The sequence below is a fragment of the Megascapheus bottae genome, chromosome 1 (assembly GCF_031878675.1).
Source record: "Megascapheus bottae isolate mThoBot1 chromosome 1, mThoBot2.hap1, whole genome shotgun sequence".
NCBI classification, from domain to species: domain Eukaryota; kingdom Metazoa; phylum Chordata; class Mammalia; order Rodentia; family Geomyidae; genus Megascapheus; species Megascapheus bottae.
Genome location: NC_143509.1, coordinates 28,514,481 through 28,529,983, shown reverse-complemented (window position 1 = coordinate 28,529,983; position 15,503 = coordinate 28,514,481). Strand labels below are relative to the sequence as shown.

The window sequence follows — 15,503 nt, the reverse complement described above, 5'->3', positions numbered from 1 at the left end:
CTCGGCCTTCTGCTTTGTCCTTTGCCCACTTGGGACACGATGCAAGCACCGGCAGGGAGGACCATCCATTAGGGCTGCCCCTAATCCATCTGTACAGACACAAATAGCCTGGCTCAGAGCTGTGTGGTCAGCACCTCCCCAGACCACCAGGCTGCCACACTGCTCCAGGGCATCAGGACATGGGTAACAGTCTGGGGGTAGTAGCATACACTTAGGGTGCCAGTTACTCCGACACAAACAGGAAAACCAGAGGTTTGAAACAGGTGAGAAACACTCCAGATAGTAAGAGAAGGAGAGAGGTGGGGGAGGATGAAGTGGGCGGGAAGGCTGGCAAGTGGTGCTGTGGCTCAAGTGGTTCCAGTGCTAGCCTTGAGCACGAACAAGCTTAGGGACAGGGCCCAGGCCCTGAGGTTCAAGTTCCAGAACCAGCAAAAAAAAAAAAAGAAAAAAATAGAAGATGCATGCGGGCGTGGCTCTAAGTGGGGGCATGGCTCTGCAGGAGACGGGATCCACCAGGGGTCGGGCTCAGTGATTGGGTGTGATTCCACAGCAGGAGGCGGGACTCCACAGTAGGAGACGGGAAATCCAGCATGGGTCGGGCTCAGGGATTGGGTGTGACCCCGCGGCAGGAGGCGGGCTCCGAGGTAGGAGCTGGGATCCACAATGTGTGATTGGGTGGGCGTAAGAGGCCCAGGGCGGAGCTTCAGCAGCAGAGCTCCACCTAGCAAGTGCTGAGGCCTAAGTTCAAATCCCAGTATGAAAAGAAAAAAGAAAAAAAAAAAACCCGGGCTGGCACACTCCGTGCAGATCTGCGGCCTTTCCACCCGAGGCCCCGGACTCGCGGTGGAGCACGGTTCGCTGTGTACTAGCGATGGGCAAGGAACCCTGCGGCAGGGAGGTCCGCAGGTCCTCGAGAAAGAGGAGGGGACCCAAGATCCAGGACCACCGCAGCCCCCAACCCGCCAACAGGCCCGCGAGTCCGCACGCGGGGTCCACGTCGGGGGACACCGAGGCTGTCACGGCGACGACGCTGTCTGGAGGGGGCGGATGCTGCCCGGGACCCCAAGAAGCCCTGGACGCGGCCCCGCGGCAAGGAATCGCTGCCTCCCGCAAAAGCGGCGGTGCACCGCGGTGCGCACGGCCGCGGCGGAACGCGGCCCGGCCTACCCTTACCTCGGCCAACTTGCCGCGAACTCCTTGTCCACCCGCAACTTCTTGACCTTCTGCATCAACCGCACCGGGTGACCCGGAGGGCGCAGAGGGGCGGCGGGGCCGGGGCCGGGGCCCGGACGGAGCGGGGCCGCGGCCGCATCGGCCGCATCGGCCGCGCATCGGGCTCCGTGCGCGTAGCCGGGGCCCAGGGGCTGCGGAACCTCAGCGGCCGCGCTGCCTCGCCGGCCTGGGCCGTGTTCTCCCGGCAGCGAGTTCCCCATCGCTGGCTGTAGGGTGCCCGGCCGCGCCTCCGGGCGCTCCCCGATGAAGCCCGGAGACCCCCGAACACGCCTCGGCCCCACAACCGGAAACCAACTCCCTGCGGAGCTCCCAGGGGCTCTGGCGTCGGCGTCCTGCGCGGCACTTGCCGGAAATCACGCTGCGGCCTCGGCATCTCCCGACCCCGGCCGCGGGGGGCCTGGGGGGCCGCGGGGGCCTCGTGCTCCCCCCGCACGCACCGACTCCGACTCCGCCCCGCGCCAGCTGCGCGCTCGGCCGGCGCCTCCCGCCCCAGCCGGCGCCCAGGCGCCTCCCCCGTGCATTCATCCACCAGGCCACCTGTCGGCGGCAGCGCCTGGACCAGCGCTCGTCGTCCAGGCAACGGCCGCTGTTTTCTCCCCCTGCTGGCCGGCACAGCGGGGCCCCAGGCGCCCCCTGAGGATCGGCGAGGAGGCCCCGGAGCAGAAGGGACATCGCGGGGATGCCAGCCGCTCCGCGGTAAGTCCATTTGTCACTTCTACTTGACATCCCCCCCCCCCCGGCTGTCCAGACCCAATCCCCCGCAGCAGGCCCTCCCCCACCGCCTTCGGGAAAAGGCCCAAGTCACTCTCTAATGTCTGAGGGACCCCGGCGCAGGGGCTGTCCAGCCGCTGCGCAGAAGGGCCAGGACTCGTGCCAGGAAGGCGTTCACAGATTAAGAATGTCTCACAGGCCGGGCCCTGAGGGCTCAGGCCTGTAATCCTGGCTACTCAGGAGGCTGAGATCTGAGGAGCGCAGTTTGAAGACAGCCCAGGTAGGCAAATCCATGATAATCCCGATCTCCAATTAACCACCAGAAAACCGGAAGTGGCGCCATGGCGCCAGGTGATGGAGGGCTAGCCCTCTGCAAAAGAGCTCAGGGACAGCGCCCGGGCCTGGCTCAAGCCCAAAGGATCACACACACAAAATCACCCTAGCTCACTCAGGAGGCTGAGATCTGAGGGGCTCAAACCAGCTCAGAAAGCCTTTTATCTAATTAACCACCAAAATGTCAGAAATGGAGCTGAGACGCAGTGGTAGAGCACTAGCCTGGAGCAAGCTCAGGGACTGACTGCTGGTGGCTCATGACTGTAATCTTAGTTACTCAGGAGGCTGAGATCTGAGGATCACAGTTCCAAGCTAGCCAGGGAGAGAGACCCTTTTCACCAGTCAGCCACCAGAAAACCAGAACTGGCTCTGTAGTTCAGGTAGTAGAGTGGTAACCTTGAGTAAGGAAGAAACAGTGCCCAAGCTCTGAGTTCAAGCCTCAGAAACACAGGAACACACACACACACACACACACACACAAACCAAAACAGGATGTCACATCTGGCCACATGGTAGATCTCACAGCAGGAAAGGCAAACCTAGATTGGTTTGAATAATACAGTGGCAAAGAATGAGAGTTCAATACTAAAAAGAGCTGGATTCAGGTGGGCACTGGTAGCTCAGGCCTGTAATCCTAACCAGTGAGGAAATGGAAACGTGAGGATTGTGGTCCAAAACCAGCCTCCGCAGGAAAATCTATGAGACTCTTTATCTCCGTTAACCACCAAAACATCACAAGTAGAGCTGTGGCTCAATGGTAGATGGTGCTCTTAAGCCAAAAAAGAAAAAGAAAAAGAAGCCCAAGGACAGCTCCTAGGCATTGATTTCAAGCCACAGGATTGGCACACTGGCACACACACACACACACACACACAGCTTTTATGACACAGGTTATGATGGAAGCTAAATGACTGTCAACTAAATATATCCCCAAACACCACAGCAAGGTGAGCGTGGAGTTGAAGCCTCTTAGGCCACATTCAGATCTCTAGACTACAAGCCATGAAGAGGGGTGGCCCCACCCCTGCACCATCCAGTTGCATCAGCCCTCATCCCACTTTATCTCTGGTCCACTGGTTTGGCTCTTACCAGGGACAGCTGGGTGGGACAATGCATAAAAGGCAAAGCCTTCCTCGGACTCACAATGTTATAGCCATCGCCCTAGGTCAGTGACCCCAGGGAGGCCTTGGAAAGCCACTTCCTGTCAATCCCAAATTCCAGAGCAGTGGCACAGATCTGCCTGTCCCCCCTCCCCCTCTCCCCCTAGCCTGCCTGGCTGTTCCACTCCAACACAAGCAAATTTCCTTTCGGCGGCCAAGAAACCGCCATTTCAGCCACAGGCAAGAGTCCTGAACCTGGATGAAATCAAGGTGTCGGTCATGAAGGCCACAAGCTGAGGGACTGACCACCCTGGGCCTACTCATTTTCCACCTGAAGATCATAGTCTAGCTCCACATCCGGGAATCTCCAGCCCCTGGGATTTGCCCCTCATTAGGAGATAAGACCTCCCAGCTGTCCAGTTGCCCTCCCCCCTCAGCCCAGTGGGGCCCCCAGGGTCTGGTGACTCCAGTTCACATCGGCGGGGAAATAATCCCCAGCTTCTGGAAAGCAAGTTAATGGCTACTGTTCAAAACAGGGACTTTCTCGGCGTCTCCCCCCGCCCCACCCCCCAAAGGGCTGCTGCCTGGGATAGAGACTGGACAGGGCAGGGATGACGCGGGCAGGGATGGGGGGGCAGAAGGTGGGCGCTGGCCTGGCCCGGGCGATGCCGGCGGGAGGAGCCCCGGGGTCAGGGCCAGGCGGCATTATTGGGGGAATCGGGCCTGGGAAAGTTAAGGGGGTGGCACGCTACAAGTCCGAGGACTTGGCCACCCCCACAACGAGGGACCGCATGGGGAGAGGGGGTGCTGGGCCTCGGTGGCGGTCGTTGGACGCGCCCGGCGGAGCGACCCGAGAAGGGGGCCTCAGCCAGGGGGCCTGGGGCAACTGCGGGACGGACCCACGGTCGGGAGGGGACAGAGGGCGAGGCTGCGCCCCGCCCAGCGGCAGCCCTGAGTCGGCTCAGAGCGCGAGAGGACGGTGCGGGATGCGAGGGAAACTGAGGCCCGGTGGGGGGCGGGGAGGGGGGGAGACGCGCCAATGGCGGGCCTGGGGCGCGCGGAGGCCGGGGCGGAGGCTGGGGAAGCGGCCGGGCCACGGCGGGTCCAGGGCCGTGGGAACGCGGGGCGCGGGCGCTGCTCACCGGGCTGCGGAGCGGCGGCGGCCGGGCTGGGCAGAAGCGTCCCGCGGCCGGCGGTGCCTCAGGCGCGAAGCTCCATGCCCCGGACTGCGGCCCCGGAAGTGGCGGGCGCGGGGGACAGCGGCGGCGGCGGACACGGGGACCCGCCGGCTCAGGTCCCTTTGACCCGGAAGCGGAGCTGCCCAGGCGGCGGCCGCTGATTGGATAAAGTGTGGGCGATACCAATCCGCACACGGCCGCGGGGGGAGACCGGCCTGGTGAAGCGCGCTGCGGGCGGCGTTTTCTGCGGAGCGGGCGAGGGAATCCGAGGGTGAACACCCCTCGGGCGTTTGGTACGGCCCGAGCTCACCGCTGACTGGTCTGTAAGTAGCTTGAGAGAGAAACTTTTTCCTGCGGGCGGTGGTAGTACAGTGGTTAGTGCATCCGCCTTTCAACCAGCGTCCTCGTGTTCGATTCCCCCTGGGCTGTGCGTTTCTGTATTTTCCGCCTTTTGCAGTGAAAAATGCAGCGTTACCTTTTTCATTGCCGCAAAGTTAAAAAAAAAAAAATGTTTTAAGAAAAATACAAACAAGGGTTGCTAGGCTTACGGTAAGAGACCGGACTTCATGAAGAGGAAAGGGAAAAAGTTCTACCAAAAAAGAAAAAACACACAGCACACTGTTCCCGCCCGGGATCGAACCGGGGACCTTTCGCGTGTGAGGCGAACGTGATAACCGCTACACTACGGAAACCCGCGGGCGGTGGCCCTCCCGACCCTTTGACAATGTAACTACCACGTTGCAACCTCGGCTACCTTGTAACTTCCTTGCGTCCCCAGCGTGGCCGCGGCCAGAGGAGGGGCATTTCCATGGCTCCCCAGCCAAGGAACCCCGAGGAGAAACTCGGGACACACACACACACGCACAGATTAATTACACCGTCCAGGAGAGGATTCCAAGAGAGACCAAAAAACAGAAAAACATTTAAAAAAAGATGGCTAGCCCTCAAGTCAAGCTCGCCTTGCCTCGGTTCTATCACAGGTGCGAAGTCAGCACCCAGGGCCGCTTTAAGTTTCTGCCAGCATGCAGGCACTCAGCGCTTTATTTCCAGCTCCAATCCTTTCCTTCAGGAACTCTGAAAATCACCTTCTGTGTGTGTCCTGGTCCTGGGATCTGAACTCAGCCTGGGTGCTGTCCCCCTGGAGCCAGAGCTCCTCTTCCAGCTTTTGCAATAGTTGAGTGAAGACTTAAGAGTCTCACAAACCTTTCTGCGGGGGGTGGGCTTGGGACTTAGATCCTCACTCTCAGCCCCTGGAATAGCTGCGATGACAGATGTAAGGCTAAATTATATTTTAATTCAATGCTCCCAAGTTAAAAATAAAAATCAGAGCCGGGAATGTGGTAGACTGTTAGTCTTGGGCAAAAAAGAAGTTCAAGGACAGTGCTCAGAGCTCGAGTTCAAGCTCCAGGACTGACAAAATAAAGAAATTAAAAAACAACAAATCCGGGCACGGTGGCTCACAGCTGTAATCCTAGCTACTCAAGAGGCTGAGATCTGAGGATTTGGGATTCACAGCCAACCTGGGCATTAAAAAGTCCGTGAGACTCATCTCCAATTAATCACCAGAAAACCAGAAGCGACGCTGGGGCTCAAGGGGTAGGATGGTAGCTTGAACTGAAGAGCTCAGGAACAACAGCACGTCCCAGAGTTCAAGCCCCAGGATCAACAAACAAACAAACATGCTGCATTTGATTTCTGTGGCTACTCTAACAAATTATCACCAATTACCTGGCTGGAAATGATGCAGGGTTTTTTGGGGTTTTTTGTGTTTTTGTTTTGTTTTTTTTGTTTTTTGTTTTTTGTTTTTTTTTTTTTGCCAGGCCTGGGCTTGAGCTCAGGGCCTGAGCACTGTCCTTGGACTTTCCCAAGGCTAGAGCTCTACAACTTGAGCCTCAACACCACTTCTAGCTTTTTTTCTATGTATGTGGTACCGAGAAATCAAACCCAGGTCTTGGTGCATGCTAGGCAAGCACTCAACATGTCTGGAGCTCAAGACCTGACATGGGCCTCTGTGCCACACCTCCCCTAGGGCCCTGGGAAGCTCAAAGTTCTTCTGGTCAAGCCCCCAGAGGCCTCCCATCCCAAGGCTGGCAGCCTCTTCCCTCCACCTTCTAGTTCTTATCAAGCCTTTGACCCTGTGCTTACCATCAGACCCCAGATCACCTCTCCATGCCCAGATCTGCCCAGTCCTTTGAAGGAGAGGGGCATTTGAGAGGGGAGGAGAATTATTTTACCAACCCTACCTTCTCAACTGTTAAAAAAAATTCATTTTTGTGCATGTATTCTAGTCCTAGGGCTTGAACTCAGCCTGGGCACTGTCTCTTGAGTTTTTTGTGGGGGGGGTGTCTTTTTTTTCCTTTCTCAAGACTAGCCCCCCAGGTCCACTTCTGACTTTCTGGTGGTTAATTGGAGTCAAGAGACTCAACTACACAAAGTACTGTGAGGCTGCTGTCAGGGGGAACAAGGTTCACACTCACCTAGGCAGAAAAGTCTATGAAACTTGGCCTGGAGGCATCCATCTGCCATTTCAGCGACAGCAAGAAGATTAAAATAGGAGGATCACAGTCCAGGCAAGGAGCTAGGCATGAAGGAGATGCAACTCTATCTCAAAAATAACCATTTTTTTTAAAAAAGTGAGCTGGTTGTCATGGCTAGGAGTTTTTAATTGATACATAGTAATTGCATACATTTGTGTTGACACAATGTGATAAATCAGTACACTCAAGTGTTTAGTCTCATGCATCTGCATGAGACATCAATAATTTCTTTGAACTCCTATTTCTTTTCTTTTCCTGCTTCTTTTGTTGTTGTTTTTTTGTTGTTGTTATCTGTTTTCGATAATCCTACTTTGGTCTTGAACTCAGAGCCTGGGCACTGTCCTTGCACTTTCTCAAGGTTAGAGCTCTACCACTTGAGCCACAGCACCACTTCCAGCTTTTTCTATGTATGTGGTACTGAGGAATCGAACCTAGGGCTTAATGCATGCTAGGCAAGCAATGTACGACCAGTCCAAACTCCCAGGCCCGCAACACCCAGATTTTGTTGCTTTTGGGGGGGCGTGGTCTGGTCACTGTTTCTGAGCTCTTCAGCTCAAGGCTACTGCCCTACCCTTTGAACCACAGCACCACTTCCTGTTTTTTGGTGTTTCATTGGACATAAGAGTCTCATGGACTTTATGTCCGGGCTGGCTTTGAACCTCGATCCTCAGATCTCAGCCTCCTGAGTAGCTAGGATTACAGGTGTGAGCCCCTCCTCTGCCCACAACCCTCTTTGGCTGTGCACCAAGACCCCGTGTGTGCTTGCTGACATCCTCCAGCCTGGGGCTCTCCTAGCACTGGACTTAGGGTTCCATTGTCAGTGTATATCTCCCATTTTGGTGGGGGGGCTTGCGGGTTTCACATTCAGCAGCATGACCATTTACACATGCCCAGTCCCCTACACTAGCGCCACTGGCAGCTCTGTCTCCAGCTAAGCATAGCTCTGAGCCCTCGGGGCTCAGCCAGACCTAGGGGGCACCCTGACCCCCTGCCCACATTGGTCACAGAATCAAATAAGTAGTTTCCAAAACACCTCCCTCCTTGCAGTCCTTGCTGCAGCCATCGGAGGGCACACGCGAGCACAGTCCAGTCACCCCCTCCTCTGCCCCTTCCCTGCCTTCTTCTCCCCATCTGTCCCTTCCTCCCTAGGCTCCAGCCCCTCCTCCATGGCTCCATCCTGCCCCAGGGTCTTGGCACAGGCTGTGTCCTCTTCATTGTGCTTTTTTTTTTTTTTTTTTTTTTTGTCTTTGGTTGGTTGGTTTTTCCCTCCACCCCCAAGGTTCGATTCCTCTTCCCCAGGTAGTGTTAATTTCAGTTTCACCAGACTCTCCTCCGGGACCTTGGTATGGGGACAGTCCTTGGTAACTGCCACAATTCCATTTCTAGATTTCCTCCCCCACCAGGCTGTGAGCTCAGCAGTGTAGGACCAGTCCCCAAACTGTAGACTACAAGCTCTTTGGATCTAGGTAGTTCCCCTGTTGAAATTATGAATCAATAAAGCACTGGTCAGATAAGAGACGGGAGCTGGTGGCAGCTGGGACGTAATACAGGTGGGCTTCCAGGGGGAGGAGGAAAACTTGTTAGCTTCCTCTAGAAGCCCCCTCTAGACACCCTGGGAACTCACTTAAAAATAAGTGAGCCACACACAAAGGAAAATCTAAACACTATTTCTTTTAACTGAGGCTATGACTGAGTACAGAGTCGGGCCTAGCCTGTCGTGGGCTCGTGGTTCCATCCACAGCACCACGCAGGAAAAAAAAAATGCTCCCATCATTTTAGGGGAAAACAGCCCAGTCTGCCCTGCCTGGCGTGGGGCGGGGACCTGGGGCAGGCACAGAGTCCTGGCTGTCCACTAGGTGGCAGCAAGGGAACAGTGGGGACCCGTGTGGGTGCCAGGCCCCAGGCCCCCATGTCCCAGCCACACCCTCATATTTCCTTGTTTTTCATGGGGCAGAACTCTGGGCCTGGGCACTGTCCCTCAGCTCTTCAGCTCAAGGCTCTACCACTTGAGCCACAGCACCACTTCCGGTTTTCTGGTGATTCACTGCAGATGAGAGTCTCATGGACTTTGCTGCCCAGGCTGGCTTTGGACTCTGATCCTCCCATCTCAGCCTCCTGAGTAGCTGGGATGGCAGGCGTGAGCACAGACACCTGGCCTCGTGTTTGCCTTTGACCCAAGCAGATCTTCCAGTAGGGAAGGCTGGCATCCCGTTCCACCTAAAGTTCAACCATCTGAAAATGCTTTAGCGAAAGTTTATAAAGGAAGAGGAAAAAATGAAAGCAAACAACTTGCTGGATACTGGTGGGTCACGTTGACTATCCTAGCTACGAGGGAGGCTGAGAATGGAGGACTGTAGTTTGAAGCCAGTTGGGGTAGGAAAGTGCGTGAGACTCTTATCTCCAATCAACCACCAAAAAAGTGAGAAGTGGAGCTGTAGCTCAGGCAGCAGAGTGACAGCTTTGGGTGAAAAAAATCCAGGGACAGAGCTGGGAGTATGGTTTAGTGGTAGAGTGCTTGCCTAGCATGCAGGAAGCCTTGGGTTTGATTCCTCAGTACCACAAACACAGAAAAAGCCAGAAGTGGCCCTGTGGCTCAAGTAGTAGAGCGGTAGCCTTGAGTACAAGAAGCTCAGGGACAGTGCCCAGACCGTGAGTTCAAGCCGCAGGACTGGCAAAAGAAAAAAGAAAAAAAGAACAAGAGGAGTCTGGTGTCTGACTTGTGTGGCTGGATGCTACGGTGCTTGCATGGCATGCAAGAATGAGGCTCTGAGTTTCACCTCCAGCACCCCCAAAAATAAATAAAACAGTCCCTAGTCCTGGGAATTAACTATGTGACGTTTCCACACACATCCATCACAGCGTATTTCCCATGCAGGCCATACCTGCAGCCTTTCTTGTTTGCTTTACAAGAAGGAAAAAATTCAAAATTCCTCCCTTCTGTGTTTTTGAGATGTGTAACACACCCCTGCCATCTCAGTCACCCCACAGAGCAGCCACCCGCCTTGACTCAGGTAAATAGTTATTTCTAGGCCTTTCACAGTCCAGCAGTGCCAGGGAGAGGATGACTAAGCTGGCTGGCTATTTTTGTCCCAGGAGAATCTTGAGCTAGATGGCAGGACCTCTCCCTCCCTCCATCCTTCCCTCCCTCTTTTTCCTATAGCTCCCACCCTCCCTGCTTCTCAAGGCCACTCTGGTATTTTCAGCCTAGCACAAGCCATCTATTGGAAGACTAAATATACAATGAAGAGGGGTGCAGTGGCGCGGTGGGGGAGGGGTGCTATGGCAAGATGGCGGGTTCTGGTCTGGCTCCCTGTCTTTGGCTCCAGCCTGCTGTTATACATGTCCTCCCCTCTGATTTTTCCCCTCCATCTCCCGCAGGCAAGCGCAAATTGCACAGCTGTGCTGTGTGACTTTGGGTAGGTAAACTGCTCTATCTGAGCCTCAAGTTGATGCTTGAACTCAGGGCCTGAGCACTGACCTTGGGTTTTTCTCACAGCTAGCACTCTGCCACTTGAGCCACAGCACCACTTCTGGATTTTTCTATGTATGTGGTACCCAGGGCTTTATGCATGCTAGGCAAGCACTCTACCACTAAGCCAAACTCCCAGTCCTCCTTGAGACTCTTAATCACCAAAAAGCTGGAAGTGGCTCAAGTGGTAGAGCATCAGCCTGAGCATAAAAACTCAGAGACAATGTAGGTGCCAGGAGCTCGCGCTTTTCATCCTAGCTTCTCAGGAGGGGGAGATCTGAGGACCAGGGTGTGAAGACAGCCTGGGCAGAAAAAGTCTGTGAGACTCTTACCTCCACTGAATTACTTAGAAGACGGGAGGGGCAAAGTCTTTGCACCTGAACTCCCGGGGGATTTTCTCCTGTTCCAGAATAAATCCAATTTAGCTGAGTTGCGGGTGGGGGGAGGCAGATCGGAGGCACAGATACGGGGGCTAGAATGGGAGGCTAGTTCCCCCAAGAAATGGGTGGAGTGGCGCTCTATTGAAGGGAATCAGCTGGCAGAAGGAGAGGGACCAGACAGAGATAAGGCAGGGACAGGGATGAGACAAGAGATAAGGAGAGTCAATCCTGTAAGGGCCAGCCCAGCCTCTCGAGGTCATTCTCTCCAAAACTTACCGGAGGTGGTAAGCAGAGGACAAGAGAGGTGACAGAGAGAAGATGGGGGTGCAGTGCCTGTCACACACTCAGAGATCCTCCATCTTCCCTCCTGTCGACTCATCATTCACAGCTTCTATAACGGCTCCAGCCAGAAACCAGTGTTGGAAAGTTTGACAGGAAGAAGGCCCTGGAAGATGGAAGAGAGGTGGGAATAAGACGTTAGCCCAGGCAGCGGCTGGGTGCTGATGCACCCACCCGGAATCCCAGCCACTCGAGAAGCTGAGATCTGAGCATCCTGGTTTGAAGCCAGCGCAGGCAGGAAAGTCTGGGAGATTTTTGTCTCCTACAAACCACCACCAACCACCACCAGGCCAGAAATGAAGCTGTGGCTCAAGTGGTCCCCACTAATCAGAACCCAGACCCTGGGTTTAAGCACCAGAACCTACACCAAAAAAGAAAAGAGAAAAAAAAAAAACACAGGTTGATTTGCAGTTGTGGGCTTTGGAGGCGTCAGTCCTCCAGGGAGTGGGCCTCTGGCCTGAAGTCAGAGCTCAGGGCAAGGAAAAAGGCTCACATCAGGAATCAGGCTCTCGAGGCCACGCCCAAAGGGGCGCCACGCCCCCGTTCGACACTCCCCCCCAAAGGCCACACCCCCAAGAGCATTCTCCCTTTGAGTGCATGGTCCCATCCTGCCACTCTTTTAAATACCACGCCCCTTTTGACACACCTCCTTCAAAGCCACGCCCCCAGTGGCCTGCAGACCTCTCATTAAGCCCTGCCTATGAAAGGACCCAACACCTCACCCAGGCCTTAGCTTGTCCAAGCTATAGCACCCAATCGCCTTCCCTGTTCCCTGTCCAAACTTGTTTCCCTCCCTCTTTCCACCCCCTCTCTCTCTTTTTACTGGTCCTAGGGCTTAAAATCAGGGCCTGGGTTCTGTCCCTGAGCCTCTTTGTGCTCAATGCTAGCGCTCTACCACTTGACCCACAGCACTTTTTTTTTTCTTTTTTGTGGGTCATTGGGCTTGAACTCTAGGCCGAGGCACTGTCCCTGAGCTCTTCACCTCAAGGCTACCACCCTACCCCTGGAGCCACAGCCCTGCTTCCTGTTTTCTAGACAGAGCACTTTTTCTGAGTCGTTTATTGGAGATAAGAATCTGGAGAACATGGGACTGGGAGTTTGGCCTAGTGGTAGAGTGCTTGCCTGGCATGCACAAAGACCCTGGTTCGATTCCTCAGTGACACATACATAGAAAAAGCTGGAAATGGTGCTGTGGCTCAAATGGTAGAGCTCTAGCCTTGAGAAAGTCCAAGGACAGGGGCTGGGAGTGTGGCCTAGTGGTTAAAGTGCTTGCCTAGTATGCATGAAGACCCAGGTTTGATTCCTCAGTACCACATACATAGAAAAAAGTGGTGCTGAGGCTTAAGTGGTAGAGCTCTAGCCTTGAGAAAGTCCAAGGACAGTGCTCAGGCCCTGAGTTCAGGCCTAGGACTGGCAAAAACAGACAAAAAAAACAAAAACCAGAATTGCCAGGACTGGCTTTGAACTGAGGTCCTCAGATCTCAGCCTCCTGAGTCGCGAGGGTGACAGGCGTGAGCCACTGCATCCTATCCAAATTTCTGATCTCTGCAGTCCATTTGTTTGCTTGCTTGTTTTTTTTTTTTGTGCAGGCTCTGGGGCTTGAACTCAGGGCCTGAACACTGTCCTTGGGCTTTCTCAAGGCTAGCGCTCTGCCACTTGAACACTTGAGCCACGATACCACTTTCAGCTTTATCTCTGTGTGTGGTACTAAGGACTGGAACCCAGGGCTTTGCACATGCTAAACAAGCAGTCTACCACTAGGCCGTAGAAATGTTTTGTTTTTGCTTTTTTGTTGTCGCTGAAGCACAAACATGCTGTCAGTGTGGGCTCAAGAGGCCTGAAAACTGGCTTGGGGTGAGGGAGGCAGCCTCTGCCTGCAGGAGGAAGTCAGGTGCCTCCCCCAGCTGGCTCTCAGGCCCTGGGTGCCCCCGAGCATACCACAGGTACTCAATACAAGCTTCCTGGAAGAATGCATTGCTTCTCCCCAAACCCGGGTGCACACAGATCTGTCTTGGGGGGGCCATTCAGATAAACAACTTAGCCCCAAGGGGAGTCCAGCAGTGAGAACCCCTCCCCCTCCCCCAGCCCTCAGCCTCCCTGACCAGGGCCTGGCTGCTGGCTGAGAACTTCCAGTCCTCAGCTCTCCATCCTGGGATTGGATTTCTTTCATCCATGTTTTACTGCAGGGGTGTTTCATTGCCAGTGTGGTCTTTAGGGGTTTCTGCAGTGGGATGGGTCTGTCTCTATTGCACTTGGGGCTCCTTTGATCTCTGTCTCCGTGCCTTTGTGTGTCATTTCTAATTACTTTGCAGTACCCTCCTCCCCGGTGTCATTCTGTGACTCTTGCCCCATCTTTCAGGCCCTGGCCCTGCCTCCATCCTCCTCCCCCCCCACCCCATAAGCCCAATCTTCCCCCTCTCACAATCTCCAGGTGTCTGCCCTCCCCTTCACACCTCCCTCCCTGGATCCCCGTTTTGGGGGACAGCAAGAGCAGGTGGTCAGACACCCAGACACACAGGGATTAGCTACCTCCCCCCTTCTCCTGGCATTGCCCAAAATCTGCTGTCACTGGCTTTTCACAGCCCCTTGTGGAATCACCTGCCTCCACCTGAGTAACCCCATCCTCTCCCCCCCCCAGGTCACCCAGCGGCCACTGCCGTGGCCCCACCCTGCACCTGCAGAGCTGGGACCCATGGCACCCTCCCCAGCACCAGGGGCCCCTGCCGGAGCCCAACCCCTGCACCAGACACAGACTTCATAAATGAAGGCTCAGCAGGTTAGTCTGTTTCTCCATTTTCTTCTCCTATTTGTTTTCAAGAAGCACACACGTCTTTAAAAAAAAAAAAAGTGTGGTCTTTGTATTTCTTTTTCCTCATCTCTGAATTTATCCAACATATTTCTAAAATAATGATAAGCTGTGCAGGAAATTATTTAAAAAACAGTAGTGTAGGGGCTAAGAGTTTGGCCTAGTGGTAGTGCTTGCCTAGCACACACAAAGACCCAGGTTCAATTCCTTGGTACCACATACACAGAAAAAGCCGGAAGTGGTGCTGAGGCTCAAGTGGTAGAGCTCTAGCCTTGAGAAAGCCCAAGGATAGTACTCAGGCCCTGACTTCAAGCCCAGGACTGGCAAAAAAAATAGTGTAGGCAACTCCCTGGTACTCAACCCTCTACCTCCCACACCTGACTACTGTTTCGTATCATTCTAGAACGGTCTCAAAGCTAGGAACTTGGCATGGGAACATTACAGTCAATGAGGTTCCAGATTTTTCTTTTTTGGATTGGGAAACATCTCAGGTCCTCTTCACCTGATAGGCAGGTCCTTTACCATTTGAGTCCTGCCAGCAGCCCTTCTTTGCTTTGCTTGTGTTGCAGACACAGACAAGGTGAGGCCTAGACTTCAATCCACTGACTTGTGCTCCCTGGCTTGGCAGGGATGATAGGTGTCACTGTTGTGCCCAGCGATTGGCTAAGATGAGGTCTTGCAAACTCCTTGCCAAGCTAGCTTCGAGTTATGACCTTGTCAGTCCCGGCTTTTTGAATAGGTAGGGCTTTGTGCCTGGCCCAGAGTTTTATATGATTTATTTGATTTTACTTTTTGTCAGTCATGGGGCTTGAACTCTGAGCCTTAACTCTGTCCTGAGCTTTTTCTATTATTTTTTTTTCTCAAGTCTAGCACTCTACCACTTTGCACCATAGTTCCATTTCTGGTTTTCTGGTGGTACAGTGGAGATCAGAATCTAATAGAAAGCTGGCATTGGTGCCTCACGCCTGTCATTCTAGCTAATCAGGGGCTGAGATCTGAGGATCTCGGTTTAAAGCCAGGCCAAACAGGAAAGTCCATGAGACGCTTATCTCCGGTGAATCACCAGGAAACTGGAAGTGGAGCTGTGGCTCAATGTGGTAGAGCACTAGCCATGAACCATGGACAGTGCCCAGGCCCTGAGTTGAAGCCCCAGGAATGGTACCAAATATAACAATAATTATAATGATAATGACAAGAAAGGGAGGAGAAGGAGGAAAGAGAGAAAGGGGAAGGGAAGAGGGAGAAGAGAAGAGGGAGGGGAAGAGGAGAAAGAAAAAGGGATGGGGAGGGGGTAGGATGAAAAATAGAGGAGAGAGAAGGAGAAGAGGGAGAGGAAGGGGAAGATGGCGTAGACCAAGCAGCCTGATCCAGACCACAGGTCTCCCGTGTTTCCCTCCTGCCCCCCCAACCTGTCCCC

At 54.3% G+C, this 15,503-nt stretch overlaps 1 protein-coding gene and 1 non-coding gene across 4 annotated transcripts in view; both read right to left on the bottom strand.

Moving 5' to 3' along the window:
- Dpp9 (dipeptidyl peptidase 9) overlaps positions 1-4,670 on the bottom strand; it is a 30,941-nt gene extending 26,271 nt beyond the window's left edge. For 2 of the 3 annotated variants that reach the window (XM_090340620.1, XM_090340629.1), the window contains exon 1: positions 1,174-1,292. In XM_090340620.1, coding sequence (XP_090196746.1) covers positions 1,174-1,229 — 56 coding nt within the window. In that variant the 5' untranslated portion in view covers positions 1,230-1,292. Of the gene's footprint in view, positions 1-1,173; positions 1,293-4,519 lie in introns of those variants that run through there. The other variant, XM_090340640.1, reaches the window with a different exon arrangement.
- Positions 4,671-5,174: 504 nt separating this feature from the next.
- Positions 5,175-5,247, bottom strand: Trnav-cac (transfer RNA valine (anticodon CAC)). The gene has a single exon. It is a non-coding gene; the product is annotated as a tRNA-Val (tRNA).
- Between the last annotated feature and the right edge of the window lie 10,256 nt (positions 5,248-15,503).